We start from the raw sequence: 22966 nt of genomic DNA on the forward strand, positions 1-22966 counted from the left end.
ATAAAAATAATTATATTAAATTTTAACTATATTAAGTATATACTAAAAATTACCATTAAATCAATCATCCGTAAAGTACATATTAAAATGTAAAACATAGAAAATGAGCTAAAAACACACATACATTCATATACATATACATAATGGTTTATTGAATTACTAGTTTTTTGTGTGCACATAAATTTTTGATAAACTTAAATGAACAAATTTTAATTAACTATTTTCATAATTTTCTGATAATTAATAACAAGATTGCATTTCCTCTGGTTGTCTTTCTTCGTAGGGAGTTAAAGAAACAGAGAGTATCTTCATAAAGTTTTGTGGGGACGGACTTGATGTGCGCGGGAGAAGTTTAGTTTTCTCATCAAATATGTGCAAGCTGAAGTTGCTCATTTTAGATGGTGTCACAGCTCACATAATCACCAATATTCCTACTTCCTTAGAAGTTCTTCGCTGGACAGAATGTCCAATGGAAAGTTTGCCCCTTAAGGAAGATGAACACTATGAACTTGTTGAAATTGATTTGTCCAGCAAAATTAAACACGTGTGGCATGGCAAAAAGGTGAACCTTTTCAAAAGTGCTTTATCAAATTTTATTGGATTAACATTTGCGACAAAAATATATTAACGCTAGCTATCGTTTTTTTTGGAGCAATGCTAGGGGCCAGCAATTTTTGTGATTGCTAAAACACTTAGATCTGTCAGAGTGCAAGCAGCTGAAGCAAACGCCAGATCTTTCTGGGGCTCCCAATCTGGAAAAACTTCATCTTTCAAGTTGTTGTGAGCTGAATGATATTCATTCATCCCTGGCAGTCCACAAGAGCCTTGTTGAATTGAATTTAAGAGAATGCCCAAAGCTTAGAACTCTTGCAGTTGGTAAATTGGAGATGAGTTCCCTCCGCGAACTTGATCTTAGCCAATGCGTGAATTTGAAGAAACTCCCAGAATTTGGAGAATGCATGACAAAGTTAGCATGTCTTTCTTTGTGTGATACACCCATAGAAGGGCTACCCACGACCACGAGCACTGGATGGTTAAAGAGTCTCTCTGAGTTGCACTTAACTATATGCAGGAAACATTGTACTTTCAAAGCTACATGTATGCCTCTGCGCACAAATCCTGGATGCAAGTCATGCAGCGCTTGTGGCTCCTTATCATCACTTGGAACTTTAGGTGGCCTAACCACGTTGAGGTTATGGGGATGCCAATCCCCTGCCTGCTTGAATGATTCTGTTTCTGATGATTGTCCAAATCTCATTGAACTTTTGCTTTCTCTCAAGAGTCAAACCCGTTTGACCACCCTGCAATTATTCCAATGCTTTCCCAAATCTAGAGACTTGACCACTTTCGATATTGGCGAGTTAGAGTCATTGACGGATTTGGATCTATCTTATAACAAATTTGCTAGGGTTCCAATTAGTATATATAATCATCCCAAGCTAAGACGTCTGAAGCTAGATAACTGCCATAATCTGGAGGTTCTGCCAGAGCTTCCACCAAGTCTGAGAGAGTTACACGCACGGGATTGTGGATCACTGCATCCATCCAGTTGCTTATCTATATTAAAGGCGTGTTGTGTCTTTGCAGCAGAAGCAGCATCAGAGAGGGGAGATGGTGATGACGTCCTGCAAATGCAAATTCTGACGTCAGGGGAGGAAATACCGCCATGGTTTGATCGTCGGGGAGAAGATAACAGCGTATTAGTCCCATCCCCACGTTACGAAGGAAATGCCATCGCACTTGGTCTCTGTTTCCGGTTTCGCGGCAATTGGACTTCGTCATTTCCCGCACATCCTTCGCTGACCTTCTGATGGTTCTAGTTGAACTTGAGAAGGGGGTTGAATCAAGTTAGCTTAAAACTTTAAGTTTCAAACTCTGTTTTTGCTGTTATTCGAGTTGCAGGAGATTATTTGAAATAGTCTCATACGCAGAACATTAAAGGAGCAGAGAAGAGGAGAAAGAGGCCAGCATGTATCCTGGTTCGGATTCTCAGAGCCATGAATCCTACGTCCAGTCTCCACCACAAACCATGGTGGAATTTCCACTATAATTCTCAGATTATATACACCAATACTATTGAATTAATTCCTAATCCAACTAGTATCTACCCCTAAGCTTTCTTCTCCAAAGCTTAGCAACCCCAAAGTGCTATCCCAACTTGGAAGGGGAATCTCCACAGATTCAATTCTCACCAAGTGCTAACCCAACTTGGCAAGGGGAACTAATCCTAGTTCATAAACCCAAATTACATCAGAAAAACAAGCAGTGGCTATTTTGCATCACTCTTGCCTTTTCTCTCTTGGCTTTTGATCCTCACATAATTGCCTTTTTCAAAACAAAAAATAACGCAAGACAGCCATAACAAAAATCAGAATTAAGCTTGAGTAGAAGAAAGAGATTCCTGCTCTATGTTAGAGATGGTGCTCTGAAATGTGTGTGCTCTCTTCCTTGTCTTGAAATGTTGAAGTGAGGCATGTTATATATCTTCAGCTAGGCTTCATTGTAGCTTCATCCTCTTTTGCTTTTCCTTGCTGCCCGTTGGAGTGGTCCTTGATGGCATGCAGTCCTTTCTTCATTTTGCTCCACCTCCCCTGCTGTCCAAGGAGCTTCACCACTACCTCTGCTGTCCTTGGTGTTTCTTTCTTCCTTGGCATGTTCCTCTTTTCCATTCTGCTCCATTTCCTTGCTGCTGCTATATGCAAGTTTGTGTTTTTGCATAACCACGATTCATAGTAGTGCTTTGCTGATGTCCTTGGGTTATTGTGTATGCCCTTTGTGTCCTTGCTTGCTTTTGCAGAGCCACACTTGTCCTTGCATGAATACAGCTGTCCTCATATTGCTTTTAGCAAATATATACATAATTATTTAATGTTTGCTGAACGGTGCTATGAGGAATTGTTGGACTTGTTTACTGCATTAAGGAACAATGTGAGCTGTTTTTCTATTTGCTGTGATGGGCTGATGTAGCATAAACTAGTATACTTGGGCCTGCCACAATAAAGCACACATTAAACACTATTGGGCTTTCAACCCAATTGAATGTTTGTCATCATAGTGTAACCCAAAATCAAACTAGGCTCAACAATCTCCCCCTTGATGACAAACATGATAAAATAGGGAAATTAAAAACAAATTTAAATGAGTTAAGAACACTTCCCTTTGATGACATTCGGATTGTGAGTTGCTCCCCCTGAATGCTAGCATTACTCCTCCTTGATCATGGCTTACATCTTTTTCTGAACAAAACTTAAAAACAGCCAAGACCAATATTTCCAAACAATATATCACAGTAATGAAAGCACAGAGCAATTAACACTAAGCACAACACAGGATAAGTCATAGCACCACAAAACATTGTTCTTAACTATTACTATTAATCCCTAAGCCAAAACTAACATTCCTTTTCTTTTCTCCCCCTTTTGTCATCAAGGGAGGAAAGGAAAAAAAACCTGCACAAAATTTGTTGGTGGCTAGTGCATATAGTCCAAGTAGCAGAGTGGTTTAAGTCTGTTACAGTCATCCAAAAGAAAGTAAAATAAACAAGAGCAAAACGAAAACAAGTCATATTCGCATATGAGATAACAAGAGCTAGGCATCAGAGTTGGATTCATCAGAGGTTCCATCATCCTCCCCCTCATTGTCAGATGTAGTGAGGCCAACCTCAACATCCTCCACAAAGTCCCTCAGAATGCGAATCCTTCCTTTGGTCTTCTTAAGAGCATTCTCCTCCAAAACTTGATTCCTTTTGCGCTCAGCACCATGATGGAGAAGAAGGTCAGTCAGATTGATAAATTCTTCAAGCACATTCTTCAGAATGCGGGTCATGACCTTGATTGTAGTGGATGTGGAAGGGGGAATCAGAGGATCCTCATCAACAGAGGGAACATCAGTGCTGTCATCAGTTTGGCGACGCTTGGGAGCTGTTTTCTTTACTGCACCACCCCCTTTAATATATGAGTTACAATCTTCGGCAATTTCAGCCCCAAAATCAACATTGTAATATTGAAAAAATTTTGTAAGAAGCATGCCATATGGTAACGCATTTTTGGTACTGACACAAGCATACATATGCCTTACAAGTAAATAAGCAAAAGAGATAGGAATTTTTGAAAGCAATGCATACAAGACCAGTGTGTCACAGAATGAGACGCGTTGAAAAGAGCCGCTCTGAGGCAAGATGACATGGTTTACAATCCTATGCAGCTGGGCACGGATTGGACCAAGAGACTTATGAGTTGGAGTGTTACCTTCTAAGAGAGGGATATTGATGCAGACAGTGCTTAGGGCATCAAGGTATGAAACATTGAGTGTTTCGTCCCACTTACCAGAGGTGTAGACATCAGGGCCTCGGTCCTGGTAATCTAGGGCTTTGCCTAGGTGATATTTGTCAAGAATGATCACTTTGCCTTTAACAAAAGAGGCGATTCTCCCTTTTTTGTAGGACATGTTGCTATAGAACTGTTTTACCAAATCAGGGTAAATTCTCTCTTTGATGGACAGTATGGATGTCCACCCTTGATATGCAAACAATGGGGTAAAGTTCAGGCCTTTCCTACGGAGTTTGTCAAGATTGACAAGCTTCGAGGGACAGAGTTTACACTTGTAAACATCTTTGCAGAAAAACAGATAGTTCATGAGAGATTGAAAACGACGACGATCAAAGGACTCATCAGGAAAATCAGCATAAAATGACTTGTAAGCAATAGGATTTGAGAGTCTAGGTTCAGCAACAGGACAGAGGTCAAAGGCAATGACTGTACCGCGAGTATGGCGATTCTGAGTGGGGCGAGCCTCTTCGTCTTCGTGAAGAGGCCTTTTTCCTCTGGAAGAGCTGGGTTTGGAAGAACTAGGCTGAGAGATGTTTGGTGGAGGAGGAGGAGGTGTAGGGTGAGGAGCAATACCAGGGCGGCGAGCAGTGGTCTTAGTGCGGGCCATGTCAGGAGAAGGGTTTGGTGGTGGAGATGGTGAGGAATGAGTGGGGGAATGAGAGGGAGAAGAGTGTGAGTGATCAGAACGGTGGGTGCCACTGTGGGAGCCTCTGTGAGCAACTCTCTTCTTTCGAGCCATATTTATAGAAGCACTGGTTCGGAGAAGATGAAAGAGTGGAGAGTGGAGAGTGTGGTGTGAATGGATGCATGCAGTGGGAAGTTATTATAAACTTAGAGAAGTGTAAAGGTTGCACCTTGAAAAGATAAAAATCCCAACTTTGAAAACGTATAGAAAGCAACAGCTGTAACTTTTGTACGTTGCAGATAAAAGCAAAAAAATTGGAATTGAAAACAAATTTTAAAAGAGGCCCAAAAGGAGAAAAAACTTATTTTCAAAATAAATGAAAAAGCAACATTGAAATGGGCTCAAAGGGATTTAGTAAGGAAAGCCCATATGTCGTAAACTGCTCCAGCACTTGAAGTTCATCATTCATTATGATCAGGTTTGAATCCAGTAGACTTCATAGTGATCCAATGAAGGTTACTCATCATCTGCCAAAAAAATCTCACCGCGATTTATGAGACAAAACACAAAAGATCTCATTATCAGAAACATTAAGAAAACAGAGATGAAGTTAGAATGCCTAGTTCAGTTCTTAACTTGCAGAACCTCTCCTCTATCAATGGTTTGGTGAATATATCAGCTAGCTGACCCTCAGAATTAACAAACTGAATATCTAAATTTCTATTTTGCACATGTTCTCTTATAGAATGAAAACGAACTTCAATGTTCTTAGTTCTTGAGTGCAAAACCGGGTTTTTAGAAATATTGATAGCACTCATGTTGTCACAAAACAATGGAATATTTGAGACATTCAATTTATAGTCAGCTAGTTGAGTTTTCAGCCATAATAATTGAGAACAACAAGAGGAGGCTGCAATATACTCAGCTTCGGCTGTTGAAAGTGCTACCGTAGCTTGCTTTTTGCTAGACCAAACAATGAGGGATTTCCCAAGAAAACAGCACATGCTACTTGTGCTTCTTCTATCAATCCTATCACCAGCAAAATCTGCATCACAGAAACCCACTAATTGAAATGAATCAGTCTTAGGAAACCATAAACCATAATTAGTGGTACCAAGTACATATCGAATGATCCTCTTGACAGCTGAAAGGTGGGACTCCTTAGGCTTTGATTGAAACCTTGAGCAAACTCCAACACTTTGGATGATATCAGGCCTTGAGGAGGTCAGATACATCAAAGATCCAATCATCCCTCTATAGCGTGTCTCATCAACATCTCTACCATGTTCATCTTTATCAAGCTTGATGTTAGGATGCATGGGGGTTCCCATAGGCTTAGCACAGTCCAGCCCAAACTTCTTGACAAGTTCCTTTGCATATTTTTCTTGATGGATGAATATGCCCCCTGCAGTTTGCTTGATTTGCAAGCCTAGGAAGAAATTGAGTTCTCCCATCATGCTCATATCAAACTCATTGGTCATAAGCTTAACAAAATCTGCACACAAATCCTCATTAGCCGAACCAAATATGATATCATCAACATAAACTTGCACAAGAATAAAATGATCATGATAATTTCTAATAAATAAAGTGGTGTCAGTGGCTCCTCTTTGAAAGTTATTTTCAATAAAAATGAGCTAAGCCTCTCATACCAAGCTCTAGGAGCTTGTCTTAAACCATATAAGGCTTTAGCTAGTTTGAAAACATGGTTAGGAAAAGTTTTGTTTTTAAACCCAGGTGGTTGAGCAACATAAACCTCTCTATCTATTATGCCATTGAGGAAAGCACACTTTACGTCCATTTGGAACAACTTGAAGCCACAATAAGCTGCATATGCAAGGAGCAATCTGATGGCTTCCATTCGAGCTACAGGTGCAAAGGATTCATCGAAATCAATCCCTTCCTCTTGATCATATCCTTGAGCAACCAATCTAGCTTTGTTTCGGACTATGAATCCATCTTCACCCAGTTTGTTTCTGAAAATCCATTTAGTTCCAGTGACTTTCTTTCCATTTGGATAAGGCACTAATGACCAGACCTGGTTCTTCTCAAATTGCAGCAATTCTTCCTTCATAGCTAGCACCCATGAAGGATCAGCGAGAGCTTCTTGGATGTTTTGTGGTTCAATCTTTGATAAGAAAGCAATGTTGTTGGATTTGGCTCTTTTCAAAGATGAACGGGTAGTCCTGCCAGTAGATGGATTTCCTATTATGAACTCTTCAGGATAGTTTTTCAGGAACCTCCATTCTCTTGGTCTTTTTGACTGGTTTGAGGATTCAGGTTCCTCTTGATCAACAATAGCCTCTGCATCAGTATTTTCTGCAGCAACAGGAGATAATTCCAAATTTTCTCCTGCAGAATTGGAATTTTCGTTGCTAGCAGGTGCAGCTTCATGAGAACTTGAATTTTGTTGAACTGGCTCATCATTCTTGGGTAGTTCAGCTTCAAAACCTGGACTATCATCTATGCAAACACTAGGAACAATGTTAGTCTCACAGAAAGTGACATGCATGGTTTCCTCAACAGTTTTGGAGTTCTTGTTATAAACTCTATAGGCCTTGCTATTTGTGGAATAACCAAGAAAAATCCCTTCATGAGTTTTAGGATCAAATTTTCCCAAATTTTCTTTGATATTCAGAATGAAACACTTGCAGCCAAACACATGAAAATAACTAAGATTGGGAGGATGCCCTTTCCAAAGTTCATATGGGGTTTTCTTCAAAAACTTCCTAATGATGGTTCTATTTAGAACATAGCAAGCTGTATTCACAGCTTCAGCCCATAAGAACTTGGGGATTTCATATTCACATAACATAGCTCTAGCCATTTCTTGTAAACTTCTATTTCTTCTTTCCACAACACCATTTTGTTGAGGTGTTCTTGGACAAGAGAAGTTATGTGATATGCCTTGTTCATCACAAAAAGATTCAAAAAATTGATTTTCAAATTCTTTACCATGGTCACTTCTAATTGAAACAATTTTTAAACCTTTTTTATTTTGAACCTTTTTGCTGAATTTCTCAAAAATTGAAAAAGCCTCATGTTTATGAGCAAGAAAGAACACCCAGCCAAATCTAGTATAGTCATCCACAATTACCATGCCATAACTCTTTCCTCCAAGACTTTGAGTCCTAGTTGGTCCAAACAAATCAAGATGTAATAACTCCAATGGTTTCTTAGTAGAGACATCTTCCTTGGGTTTGAAAGAGGTTTTAATTTGTTTACCCATTTGACAAGCATCACAAATGATGTCCTTATCAAATTTTATATTAGGAAGACCCCTAACTAAGCCTCTTTTTACAAGCTTAGAGATTTGGAACATGCTAGCATGTCCTAACCTCTTATGCCACATCCATTTTTCAGATTCCATTGAAGAGAAACAAGTTATATTTTGAACTTTTAGATCATCTAGAGTGATACCATAAACATTGTCACTTCTTTTGGCAACAAATAAAACAGCCCCTGTTTTCTCGTTTATGACTTTACAATCAGATTTCCTAAAGGTTACAGCATACCCAAGGTCACACAATTGACTTATGCTCAATAGATTATGCTTTAACCCATCAACTAAGAAGACACTATCAATGCAAGTTGAAAAATCTTTGCCAACCTTACCAATGGCAATTATTTTACCTTTACTATTATCTCCAAAAGTGACAAATCCTCCATTATACTTGTTGAGTTTAATGAAGAAAGTATCCCTTTCGGTCATATGCCTTGAACATCCACTATCAAGATACCACATGTCCATTTTCTTCTTGGATGCAAGGCAAACCTGCATGTTCTTCAACTAACCTTAGGTATTCAAATCCATTTGGATCCTTTGATGTGAAATCTTCTTGGTTGCCCAAGAGCATTAAAATCATGAACAACTTTATATAACTTACTATCATTACCAAAAGACCTAAGAAAGATGAAACATTGAGGAGGATCATGACCATTTCTATTGCACTTGTAGCATTGATTTTTGCCCACGGATTTCTGGGGTTTGCTGAATCCTTTTGGTTTGAAAAACTTGGAAGAGGAAGATTCAGATTTTTGAAAGTTTGGTTTGAAAACTGATTTATTTTCCTCTATGAAACCAAGTCCAGATTTTTCAGACCCAAACCTTTGACAAGCAAGCAGTTTGTTCAGATTTTGGGAACCTTGAACAAACTTTGCTAAGTCTTCATTCAAACTTTTTATTTGTTCATTCAGCTTTTTGTTTTCAGAAATTAAATCAGTGGAGGCAGTAACTTCATGCTTGAGTTTGAATTTTTCTAATTCAGTTCGCAAGGCAATGTTTTCTTCTTTAAAAAACTTTTCATTATTATTTTCATTTGCCTTAACCTTTTTCAAAAGAAGATCATTTTCTGTCCTCAAAGCCTCATTTTCTTTCTTACATTTAGCATACTTATCTAAGAGTTTCTTAGAGTTCACAGAAATGTCTTTGATAATGTAGTGCAGTTCATCAATAGATAAGTCAGAGAGATCTACCTCATCTTCATCATCATGATCTGCCATCAGGCATAGTTGAGCTTCTTGATCTGAGCTTTCTGAGCTGGTGTCGTTCTCCAAGTCCTCCCATGTTGCCATCATCACCTTCTTTTTGTCTTTCTTGAATTTTTCGCCTTTCTTAAGTTGAGGGCAATCTGACTTGAAGTGACCCGGTTCCTTGCAGTGATGGCATGTGAACTTGACTTGATCTTTCTTGACATCTTTGGATGAAGAGCTTCCTTTGCCTTTGTTTTTGTATCTTAGTAGTCTTCTCATTTTTCTTGCAAAGAGCACCATTTCTTCATCTGAGAAACTGTCATCAGATTCTTCTCCTTGGGCTGTCATTCTTGATTTTAGTGCTATACTTTTCTTTTTGTCATCCTTGTCTTGAGACATGTGAGTGGTTTCATAAGCCAGCAGCTTGCCTCTCAACTCATCATAGGTGATTTTGATCAAATCATTCCTTTCAGAGATAGCTGTGCTTTTCACTTCCCATTTCTTAGTAAGACTCCTCAGAATCTTTCTTACTAAGGTTTCTTCAGAGTAGCTTCTTCCCATGGCGTCCAGATTGTTGATGATTATTGAGAACCTTTCGAACATTTGATCAATGCTCTCATCTTCCTTCATACTGAACATTTCATACTCCTTCATTAACATGTCGATTCTGGTTTCCCTCACTTGCTTGGTGCCTTCATGAGTGAGTCTGAGCTTATCCCAGATTTCTTTCGCCGTTTTACACCTTGACACTTTTCTGAATTCTTCAAAACTGATTGAACAGTGCATCAGGTTGATTGCTTTGGCATTAAGTTTAACCTTCTTCTTTTCTTCATCTGTCCATTCGTTGTCCTCCTTTGCCACAATTTCTCCATCTGCATTCTGTTTGGTAGGAACATCTGGACCATTGAGGATGATCTTCCAGATGTTGTAGTCGATTGACTGCACGAAGATTCTCATTCTCTCTTTCCAGTAAGAGTAGTTGCTGCCATTAAAGTAGGGAGGTCTATTATTGGACTGCCCTTCAGTGAGAGTGAAAGCCACGATATTGGGATTCATGTTGTTAGCCATGGATCTTTACTCCAAGCTGTGAAGCTTGCCTTCTTGAGACCTTGCTCTGGATACCAATTGATGGTTCTAGTTGAACTTGAGAAGGGGGGGTTGAATCAAGTTAGCTTAAAACTTTAAGTTTCAAACTCTGTTTTTGCTGTTACTCGAGTTGCAGGAGATTATTTGAAATAGTCTCATACGCAGAACATTAAAGGAGCAGAGAAGAGGAGAAAGAGGCCAGCATGTATCCTGGTTCGGATTCTCAGAGCCATGAATCCTACGTCCAGTCTCCACCTCAAACCATGGTGGAATTTCCACTATAATTCTCAGATTATATACACCAATACTATTGAATTAATTCCTAATCCAACTAGTATCTACCCCTAAGCTTTCTTCTCCAAAGCTTAGCAACCCCAAAGTGCTATCCCAACTTGGAAGGGGAATCTCCACAGATTCAATTCTCACCAAGTGCTAACCCAACTTGGCAAGGAGAACTAATCCTAGTTCATAAACCCAAATTACATCAGAAAAACAAGCAGTGGCTATTTTGCATCACTCTTGCCTTTTCTCTCTTGGCTTTTGATCCTCACATAATTGCCTTTTCAAAACAAAAAATAACGCAAGACAGCCATAACAAAAATCAGAATTAAGCTTGAGTAGAAGAAAGAGATTCCTGCTCTATGTTAGAGATGGTGCTCTGAAATGTGTGTGCTCTCTTCCTTGTCTTGAAATGTTGAAGTGAGGCATGTTATATATCTTCAGCTAGGCTTCATTGTAGCTTCATCCTCTTTTGCTTTTCCTTGCTGCCCGTTGGAGTGGTCCTTGATGGCATGCAGTCCTTTCTTCATTTTGCTCCACCTCCCCTGCTGTCCGAGGAGCTTCACCACTACCTCTGCTGTCCTTGGTGTTTCTTTCTTCCTTGGCATGTTTCTCTTTTCCATTCTGCTCCATTTCCTTGCTGCTGCTATATGCAAGTTTGTGTTTTTGCATAACCACGATTCATAGCAGTGCTTTGCTGATGTCCTTGGGTTATTGTGTATGCCCTTTGTGTCCTTGCTTGCTTTTGCAGAGCCACACTTGTCCTTGCATGAATACAGCTGTCCTCATATTGCTTTTAGCAAATATATACATAATTATTTAATGTTTGCTGAACGGTGCTATGAGGAATTGTTGGACTTGTTTACTGCATTAAGGAACAATGTGAGTTGTTTTTCTATTTGCTGTGATGGGCTGATGTAGCATAAACTAGTATACTTGGGTCTGCCACAATAAAGCACACATTAAACACTATTGGGCTTTCAACCCAATTGAATGTTTGTCATCATAGTGTAACCCAAAATCAAACTAGGCTCAACACCTTCAACGGTAGAGAGTTCCTCGGGAACAACAGTTTAATTACGGTGAAGGAGGCTGAACATTCTCAGCTATATTTTATTCTCTGCCGCCGTGACTGTTTTAGTAGTCTGTTATTCCAAGACTACCAAGACAATTGCTTCCAAATGTCATTTCCGGTGATCGTGATATCCAAGTACAGCACTTTGGGGCCCGTTGGGTGTATGGGGAAGACATTGAGACTTGAGAGCATTGGAGTTCCTGTTCTGAGTTCTGACATGCAAGTAAGAGAAACTTGCTTTTAGCATTGGAGGAGAAATTTGTTGGATACTTGGATCCTTTTTTTAAATCAAAAAATGTTAGTAGATTATCAAAATTTATTATTCACCTCAAGTCTCTCTAAACAAGACTTTTTAAGGGAACAATTAAATTTTGTCATATGTCTAAATTTTTTTTAGAGGTAATGATCAATTCGGTACCCGAAAGATTCAAACGCTGACATTTTAGTACCCAACTATTGTTATTGACAAAAAGGTACCTGAATGATTTAAAATTTTGCCAAGCGTGTCCAAGAGCTTGCCGGAACATAGCTCCGGTGAGTACGATGCTTACGTGGTGGCCGGTTTTTGCTGACTAGGTTAGTGTTATATTAGATGGAATTTCTAATTTTAATTATGGTTATCCTACTTGGAAAATAAACTAAACCTAATTTGAACATTAGTTTTGCCCTAAATTAATTTTGCCCTAAAACCCAATTTGCATATACCAAGTTACTAGTTACTGAGTTACTGTGGTTAGTGTGTCACTAGCGAAAATCAAAGGTCACGTAGAGAGGGAGAGACGTTGCTCTCGAAGCTTAGCGCGAAGAAGAAGGATACAAGGCGAGAGCCATTGTCGAATCAAGCTTAACGATTCTGAAGTGGCATCGTGGGATCACCACTATTCGCAAGGAGCAACCCTACGAAGAGGTACGTTCTGCTTCATGTTCTTTGTTTAAGTTCTGGTTTTTTGCGTTTGCTGGTGACATGCTGTTTATTCATTGTATCTTCTCTCTATTATTTCTTAGATGGATCGTTTAGTTACATTTGTGTATCATCACATGGGTTGCTTGAAAAAGGTTAGAGATGGGAATGTGATATACGAAGGGGTTTAGTCACTGAGATACACAGGGTGAATGTGGAGACATGTAATTTGTTTTTTGTTGAGGGATTGTTTTTAGACCTGGGTTATCCTGGATATAATGAGGCATATTGGCTAGAACCTGATTTCGAATTAGGTCAGGGTCTTAGAGTACTGAGGACAGATGCTGAAGTGATGAGGATGTGTGAGAGTGCAATTAAAAACGACAACACTGTCCATCTCTACTTTGATCACCCTATTGATGCCAACCCTGAAATCATTGATGACAATGTGGTGTCTTCTAGTAGCAGTGAGAGTGTGGTTGAGGTCAATCCACCTGGTGATGAGAGGGAAACTGAAGTCGTGAGTGAGGAAACTGGCGAGGTTAATCAGTTGAGTAAGGCTTTAACAGTTGTTGTGAAGGAGACTTTGAATGAAGTTGTGACTGAGAAGGGTGTTGATGTTAACGAGTCGGAGGCCGGAGAGGGTGGTGTTATGAATGAAGATGTGAATCATGGGAATGGGGATAAAGAGACTGAGCAACCTGCAGCTCTAGAAAATGTTGTTAAGAGGGTGAGAAAGAGGCATCCAAGACCACCACCCAGTGGTTTATCACAAGAAAGGAGAGCTGCTGAATCTGTACAGCACCAGGGTGATCCTCTAGAAGCTGAAACAGTAAATGAATAAACACATGAGAGAAGAGATGATGATGAACATGTTGCCATTGAAGGTGCTAACAATGAAGAACCATTGGTGGATGAGTTGAGGGCAGAAGAAGCAGCTACTCAGAATGCAGGAGGTAAAAATATTACTTCTTTTTTGTTATAGTATTTTTGGATAAGTGTTGGTTTTTTTAATCCAATGATTATGATGCACATGTAGCCAATGAAGGTGTTAACCTTGAAGAACCAGTGGTGGATGAGTTGAGGGCAGAGGAAACAGCTACAGAAAATGCAGCAGGTAAACATATTAAGTTTTTTTTTGTTACAGCATTTTTTGATAAATATTGCATGATGGCTGACAAGTATCAGCTGATGTATTAACAGATACAGAAACACAAAGAAAGGATAGGACAAATTCAAGGAGAAATCATCTTAGGCCTCAACCATCTGGGCAGAGGATTGTACCTGGAAAGGATGATGAAGCACCAAGGGTAGAGGTGCCTAACCCAAACAGAGCAGATGGAGAGATGGGACCTGAGATGTACCAATATGAATCTGATGAACTGTATAGCCCTCCTGGATCTGATGATGAAGATGAACCTGTTTTTCCTCAACATAACCCGAACACACCCTTTGGAAAAATTACTCTGGAGCTGAACATGGAGTTTGAGACCATGGAACACTTTAAAGCAGCGGTTCAAAAGTACAACATACAGATTGGGAGGCAGGTTTTCTATCTTATGAATGAGAGGAAGAGGTGCAGGGTGATTTGTTATGACCCCAACTGCCCTTGGTTGTGTTACTGTTCTAGGACCAACTATCCAGCCTCGTTTCAGATTAAAACATTTGTGGATGAGCATACTTGTCCGAGAAGCAACAAGAGTAAGTCAGTGAGTTGTGCCTGGGTTGCTGAAGAGCTTGTGCCTAAACTCAGAATCCATCCTAACATGTTACAAAGGGAGGCACAGGAGTGGTTTAAGGTGGAGTATGACATCTCAGTTAACGAGAGGATGATGTACAGGGCTATGGATAAGGCCAAAGATGTTATTGAAGGAACGGAAAAGGATCAATACCTGAGACTTAGAGACTATCTGAATGAGGTCATCAAGGCTAATCCTGGGTCAAGAGCCAACATGGGGACAACTCTACAGCAGGAAGGGTTGCCTAGATTTAGGAACTTGTATGTATGTTTGGCTGCTTGCAAGCAGGGATTTAAAGCAGGGTGCAGACCCTTCATAGTGTTAGATGGGACTTTTCTGAAAGGCTATTTCGGAGGGCAGTTACTAACAGCAGTAGGACAGGACGCGAATAACCAGCTATTTCCAATTGCATATGGTGTTGTCGATGCAGAAACCCGGGAAAATTGGAGATTCTTTCTCGAGGAGTTACATACTGACATAGGGGACTATAATGAGAATGGCTGGGTGTTCATGTCCGACCAGCAAAAGGTAATATGCAGTGTTTGCAATCATTATTGTTCTTATATTCCTACTTGAGTAACATTAAGTGTTTTAATGTTAACTGCTAAATTTACCCATGAATGCGGGGATTGATACCAGCTTTACAGGATGTGATGCCTGGTGTGAAGCACAGATTTTGTTGTATGCATATGTGGAGAAACCTGAACAAACGATGGAAGGATAAGGAGCTTAAGGGAGCATTCTGGCAATGTGCAAAAGCAACTACTGATCAAGAATTCAAGGATGCTATGGCTAGTGTGAAAAGGATCAATAAACAGGCATGGGAGTATTTGGATAAATTTGAGCAAGAACAGTGGTCAAGAAGCAAGTTTTCTGAATGGCCAAAGGTTGATAGCTTGACTAGCAACAACTGTGAATCGTTTAATTCAACCATTGTGGGTCTGCGGGGGGAAAGCATACTGACAATGCTTGAGGAGCTCAGATTCTATATCATGAAGACGATGGCTACTCACAAGGATGCATTGATGGGTTACACTGGACTTATAGCCCCTATACAAGTGAGTATATTAGAGAAGGAAAAAAAATAAGCTAACTACTGAGAGGCACAGTGGTGTGGTGATGATGAACATAACGAATTTGAAGTCAGAAAGTGGCAACATAGAGTAAGGGTGAACACAAGAGAGAGGACATGTTCCTGCAGAAAATGGCAGCTGACTGGACTACCATGCTGTCATGGTATTGCAGCAATCCAGAGGAAGAATGAGAAGCCTGAAGACTATGTCCATCACAAGCTCACCATCGAAGCATACAATAGGACTTACAAGTTTCACATCAACAGTATACCAAGCCAAGAGTATTGGGAGCACCATGAAGGGTTGCCTTGTCTGCCTCCTCCATACAAGAGGCCTATTGGCAGACCTTCCAAGAAAAGGAAGAAGGACAGCAGCGAGCAAGACTCCGGGAGCCAATACCATGCCAAGAGAAGATATGGCCAGATAACATGTCAAACCTGCAAGAGAGTAAGTGAAACAAGTCTATTATCTACTATCTACTTACATAATATCATTCAATCATACATAAACTGTTTGAATACTGATTTAATTTATTTATTGCCTGGATGCAAGGTTGGACATAATAGTAGGACTTGCCCTGAGAGATCAAATGGAGCAGCAGATCAAGAAGAAGGAATTGATGAGGATGAAGCTAGAGAGCAAGAAGCTAACTGGGAGGAGACCATGGAGGCTGCACATGCTGCACATGTTGCAGATGAGGAAAACCTCACTCAAAACCACCCACAGAGTCAACCTGATGAGGTAAACTTCTGTATTCTAATTCAAACCTTGTTCTTTCCAAAATGTTGCACCTAGAACTGAGAAAGCCCCACCCTAAACTAATCACCCAACTCATACAGAACACTGAGGCTGATTTGTCTACCACAACAACTACTGCACCCCCTAATGCAGCCACTACACCAGCAACCAGTTCAGGACCAGCACCTCCAGTGGCAGCAAGGTCAGTAGAGCCAACACCACCAATACCACCAACAAGAGGCAGGGGCAGGACCATTCGAAGAGGAAGACCCCCAACCTCAACAGCACCTCAAACTAGGGTTGCCAGCCATGATGTTGGGTCTAATTGTCAGATCCCAGCCACACCAACCAATACTGCAGGACCAAGTACTGGGCCTGGGTCAATGTCACAAGGTCCTTTGGGTAGGCCCACTCTGCAAGCCCAAAGTTCAGCATCCTCTAGGCCACCAACTGTGACTAGGGAAACCATGGCAGCAGCAAGCCCAGCCACACAGAGCAGGTTCACAGGCTTCATGCCCACCCCATCCTTGAAGAAGAAAAAGCCTTCAGCAAGCATCAAGAAGTGATAGCTTTCTTTCTTGGATTTTCATTTTGTTTCTAGTTCCATGTTGGACCTGATGTAGATACTATGCAACTAAATGCCATTATGGCATGTTTAGTTTTTAGTTCCATGTTGGACCTGGTTTAGTATTACTTGTTATCAACTTTACTGTCATTATGCCATGATAGATTTTTTGGGGCAAAACTTTTGTTATTTTGGGTCTTAGGTATGTTACTCTGGATATTATGTTTTCATGCTATGAGACAGGTGTTTTTATACATGTTCTGTTTATGCCATTTTTTCATCAATGGCTAACCTATCTTATATATGGCTTACTCACAATTCAAAAGCAATAACTCAGTCACAGAAGATTAATAAGAGTGCATCCATTAATTCATCTCAATTACAATTAGGAAAACATTACAAACAAACAAAATTTCATTCCTAAAATCTTAAATTTGACCATTGTCTTCCTACTTAGCCATACACAGCAGACTCAAAACCAGATTTAACCCAAGCAATACACAGATAACAAGCAACAAGAACTCAACCCTCTTCAGTTGCTCCTTCATGTCATTAACCACAGGAAGCACCATCATCATCCTATCCCTTTCCCGGCCATCACTGCCATCCTGGTTGATTCTGCTTTTCTTTTTTGGGTCTGTTATGCCCACCATGTTGCTATTCTCCGAAGAAACTTCTCCTTCCACACATTGCTCTTCAATTTCATCCAACCATTGAAAATACCCACAACGTCTTTCTGTGTTCTAGCATGGCACAAAAATTTCATGAATCAGAGAAGATCGAAAAGTAAATCTGAAAAGTGGAGAAAATAAACCCAGGAAGAATGCATCATTTCCTCACGTAACATCAACATTTTAACCTTACCTTCCACAGAGGGCAACGTAGAAACCATCTATCAGGGTTGCTACTTGTCTTCGACTTCAACGGAACCACCGGAAGGGGACAAAAGCAACACCCATCGTAGATTTTACTACCAACTCCAGAACCACCATCAACGTCGAAGGCTATGGATGAGTGCTTTCTCACGGTTCCACCTTTTTCACGAGCCCTAGCTGCTTGCATCTTCCAGATTGGGATCGTGCTCTACGAGAGAGCGAGGAGAGCAAAATTGGGTTTTAGGGCAAAATTAATTTGGGGCAAAACTAATGTTCAAATTAGGTTTAGTTTATTTTCCAAGTAGGATAACCATAATTAAAATTAGAAATTCTATCTAATATAACACTAACCTAGTCAACAAAAACCGGCCACCACGTAAGCATCGTACTCACCGGAGCTATGTTCCGGCAAGCTCTTGGACACGCTTGGCAAAATTTTAAATCATTCAGGTACCTTTTTGTCAATAACAATATTTGGGTACTAAAATGTCAGCGTTTGAATCTTTCGAGTACCGAATTGGTCATTACCTCTTTTTTTTAAAGAAAATATTAAAACAATATTATTAATTAATTAAATTCAAAGAATAATGCTATTTACATTCAAATTTTTTTTGTTTATCTTTTTTATTAGAGAAAAGAAAAACTTTTTAATTCTTATTTAATGTTTATGACATAAAATTGATGTAAGATTATTTTTTATGAACAGGGAGCCATAAATAGGAATTGGTTAGAGTTTTTGGTTGGAGATGCAGACTTCATGACCAGAGATACTCGTGCTAGTTACCTGATGTTAGAGAAGAGCTCTCCAAGCCTGTTGAGAGGCTTTCTTTTTTAATTTATTATTTTCTCCTTCAATTATCTAATCTTCCATTTAAAGAGGTGGCGAAATGTATCTACTGGAGATAGAGTATCATAGATTTTTTGTGGTTAATTTATCTTTTGCCATTTTATGGAAAGGGTTCATTTTCTTGACCTGTGCTTTCTTCTTTTTAGATATCACAGATTCTCTTTCTAGTTTTCTCCTCACAATGTGCATTCTCATGTACAAAACATGTCATTACTTCCTATTATATGTCCACTGCAGACTCATTCAAGATTTATTATTGGAAGAGAAAACTTTTGCAATGGTTGAAGATAAATGAGAGTAAATGTACATGTCATTTTTGCTTGATATACATGTTTTCTTGCTGACAAAGTTATATGTCTGCATGAAAACTTTTGCAATGGTTGAAGATAAATGAGAGTAAATGTACATGTCATTTTTGCTTGATATACATGTTTTCTTGCTGACAAAGTTATATGTCTGCATGAAAGCTCTGATGGGTTCTATTTCAAACATATGTGATGGTACTTATTGAATTTGAGAAAGGGGTTGAATCAAGTTTGCACAAAATTAGCTTTTTAAGTTCTGTTTTTGCGGAAACAAAAATTTTTTCGTTTTGTCTCATGTGCAGAACAGAAAAAGAGAAGGGAAGAAGAGAAAGAGACCAGCATGTATTCTAGTTCGGATTCTAAGTGCAATGAATCCTACGTCCAGTCTCCACCACAAACCATGGTGGAATTTTCACTATAATCCACTGATTATATTCACCAATACTATTGAATTATTCCCTAATTCATCTAGTATCTACCCCTAAGTTTTTTTTTTACCAAAGCTTAGCAACCTAAAGTGCTGTTGTAACTTGGAAGGGGAATCTACACAGATTCAAAACTCACCAAGTGTTAACCCAATTTGGTAAGGGAAACTAATCCTAGTTCAACAATTCAGTTACACAGAACTTCAGTGGCTTTTACATGCATCACTCTTATCTTTTCTCTTTTGGCTTTTTCACTCGCATATTCAACCTTTTCTCAATACAAAAGATGACACAAGATAACCATAACAAAGAATATCAGAAATTAAGCACTAGTAGAAGAAAAAGAATTCAGCTCAAGTGAGAATAGCTGATGCTCTGAATTTGTTCTCTTTTCCTTCTCTTCAAATGTTGGAATAATGTTGGTTTTATATCTTTAGCTTGCTCTCCAATTTGTCTCTTCCATTTCCTTGTCCCAGCTACCCGTTGGAGCTATCTCAGCAGGCATGCAGTCCTTACTCCATTCTGCTCCACTTTCTTTACTGGTTGAGGAATCCGTCCACTTCCTCTACTGTCTTTGGCTTTGCTTTCTTTCTTGGCATACAATACCTTTTTCTTTTGCTTTATTACCCCTGCTGTGCTGTCCGAAGAGCAACACCACTACTTCTGTTCTTTTGCAACTTTGTGTTTTGCTCTTCAATTACTGAAATTTTCTTTACTGTTGTCCTTGGAGTGATGAGATTGTTCCAGCTGTCCTTATCGTGTTGTTATTTCCTTTTCGTGTCCTATGGAAGAAACTGAGAACTGTCATATGCCAATTGGTCCAATTACAAGAGCAACAACTAAGAGAATAAAAGAAGGTTTTGCAAACATGGCTAAATCATGTGTTCAGGAGATGCATCAAGAATTGGGCAAGACAATGATTAACGATTATCAAAAGCCACACGTCTTAAAAAAAAAAAAAAAAAAAAAAAAAAAAAAAAAACAAAGCAACAATCTCAAAAAAAAAAAAAATCATTACGTACGTTATTATTATTATTCTTATTCTTATTATTTTTATTTTTTTTTTAATTATTATTATTCTGATCTTTTGTCTTTTGTGTCTTTGTCCCTTTTATTATTCTATCCATCTTTTCCTCTTATCATTGCGTCGGATTTTCTCTATCTTTTATTTTTATTTGCTTTCTAAAGTGCAACAGTCAAAGAGATTCAAGAGTGGTAAAAGGCAAGAGTGGTAAGTTCCATAGAGGGTAAAAGCCATTCACTAAAATTGATTTGAAAAGTGGGTATCATCAAATTAGAATGAACCCAGGGGATGAATGAAAAACTGCATTTAAAACAAAACATGGGTTATATGAGTGGTTAGTAATGCCTTTTGGGTTAACTAATGCCCCTAGTACTTTTATGCGTCTGATGAACCATGTTTTGCGAGACTTTTTGGGTAACTTTGTTGTTGTTTATTTTGATGATATTCTCATTTATAGCACTTGTTTGGATGACCACTTGTCACATGTTTCAGCTGTTTTGGAAGTGCTTCGACAAGAGAAATTATATGCTAATCTTAAAAAGTGCACTTTTTGTATTAATCGAGTTATATTTCTTGGTTTTGTTGTGAGTGCAAGTGGAATTGAAGTTGATGAGGAAAAGGTAAAGGCTATTCGTGAATGGCCAACGCCTAAGAATGCTTCTGAGGTACGAAGTTTTCATGGGTTAGCTGGGTTTTATAGAAGATTTGTGAAAAATTTTTCTACCATTACTGCGCAAAAGAGAGATTTCCTACTCAAAGAAAATCCAAGTTAGACCCTAGGGGTGATGGTCCATTTCAAGTGCTCGAAAGGGTCAATGACAATGCTTACAAGATTGACCTTCCAGGTGAGTATAATGTATCCGCTACTTTTACCGTCTCTGACCTATCTCCTTTTGCTTGTGATGCAGATTCGAGGACGAATCTTTTTCAGGAGGGAGGGAATGATATGAGCCCTATGGAACAAACTGAGAACTGTCATATGCCAATTGGTCCAATTACAAGAGCAACAACTAAGAGAATAAAAGAAGGTTTTGCAAACATGGCTAAATCATGTGTTCAGGAGATGCATCAAGAATTGGGCAAGACAATGATTAACCACACGTCTTACTATTTTACAAGATGCATTGAAGACTCTCATTAGTCAAGATGAATTAAAAGAGACATCACTTTCTTAGAATTTATTCTATGTTTATTTTATTTTTGTTATTTGTTTGTTTTAGGCCCAATTATGATTTGGCCCATATTTTATTCTAGTGAACTTATGAGTTAGGGATTTAAATTTAAGAGGTATAAAAACCCTCTAAACCCTGGTAGCCATTTTTTTTAATTTTGATGAATGAAATTTTTTTTGAGTTTCTTTGAGAAACTTGGGTGTGAACAGGTGAGGTAGAGTGATTCCCTTAACTGTTGCATCAGGAAATCAAATTGAGGTAGAGGAGTCCCTTTCTTTGATCTTCCATCTTATCGTGGGTTACGTTCATATCAAAATACATGGCCTTCTATTTTGCTTAATGGTGTTATGTTAATATGCTTTGGGCTTGTTCATTTGCTTGAAGCATCAAAGGAATAAACCAGCTTTATTGTTTGGCTGTAAGATGAGTTATGGACCTACCACAATAGAACACACATTAAACAATATTGAACTTTTAATCCAACCAATGCTTATCACCATATATTAATCCAAAATCAAACTAAGCTCAACAACATAGACCATGCATCACTTTAATTTCTTTATATTTGATTGTGGTGACAAGCAAACGTTGTTTATGTTCTGGTTAACCATAACGATTTTCATCACAAGTCATTTTGCTAGTGCTAATCTCATGAATATACCATAAATTTTGCGGCCAGACATGTGCAAATATTTTTTAGGAGTACATTATTCTCTTCACTTTTCAATCCAAATTGTGTAACATTTTCCCTTTTTTTTCCCGCTGATTTTGTATAAAATATGAACAGACCCATTTATATATAGTATATTGGTTATGCTCCTGGTACGTCAGCATTCATGGTGAAGTTTATTTCTTATGCACCCCTTTTTACTTTTAGCATTTCACCGCTCAATTCATTTTTAGTTCACTACTTTTTGCTGGACTATTTCCTGTTTATGAGTGCTAGTGCTGGAGTTAAGATGCGACTTAGCTCGGTCCTTTTTGAATTGGAAGACCGTTTCTTTTAGTGATCTAAAGAGATTTTTCTTCTCTTCTCTGTTTTGTCTCTATTGTGATACGAAGTAAATAAATAAAATCATAAATAAAGGGGTCGACTTGATTTGATAATTATTGCCATCATTTCTTTGCAAAAATAAACTTCTTTAAATTTATCGGCAGAATTTGTTATTTTTTGTTATTATTTTTAGTTATCAATCTAATTTTTTTAGTCTAGTAATTCAACAACATATTTTTAATCTATATTTTTTACTTGTCATCTAATATTCATCAAAAAATAAATAAAAAAAAGGTTAGTAAAATATAACCATGTTTACAGTATTTTATTCTTTCTAACGTGTATATATATATCACAAGGGGAATGCTAGGTAAACAATGATCATTTTGAACAACGGAGAAGTCTAGGGGCCAGCAACTTTGTTAAATTCTGACCAGTATGT

General features: G+C 38.7%; 1 protein-coding gene, 1 long non-coding RNA gene and 1 pseudogene across 2 annotated transcripts; 2 read left to right on the plus strand and 1 right to left on the minus strand.

The window, feature by feature from the left end:
- LOC107637136 overlaps positions 1-1811 on the plus strand; it is a 10860-nt pseudogene extending 9049 nt beyond the window's left edge.
- On the minus strand, positions 8758-10494 carry LOC107637135. The gene has a single exon (XM_016340579.1). The coding sequence runs from the start codon at positions 10492-10494 to the stop codon at positions 8758-8760; it is 1737 nt and encodes a 578-aa protein (XP_016196065.1).
- LOC110271295 lies at positions 21104-21773 on the plus strand. Its single transcript, XR_002361861.1, has 2 exons — positions 21104-21140; positions 21267-21773. It is a non-coding gene; the product is annotated as an uncharacterized LOC110271295 (long non-coding RNA).

Source organism: Arachis ipaensis, chromosome B04 (assembly GCF_000816755.2).
Source record: "Arachis ipaensis cultivar K30076 chromosome B04, Araip1.1, whole genome shotgun sequence".
In the NCBI taxonomy this organism is placed as follows: domain Eukaryota; kingdom Viridiplantae; phylum Streptophyta; class Magnoliopsida; order Fabales; family Fabaceae; genus Arachis; species Arachis ipaensis.

Bases quoted from the DNA above. Each gene is read 5' to 3' on its own strand.
- LOC107637135 (XM_016340579.1), bottom strand. From the start codon at position 10,494: ATGGCTAACAACATGAATCCCAATATCGTGGCTTTCACTCTCACTGAA.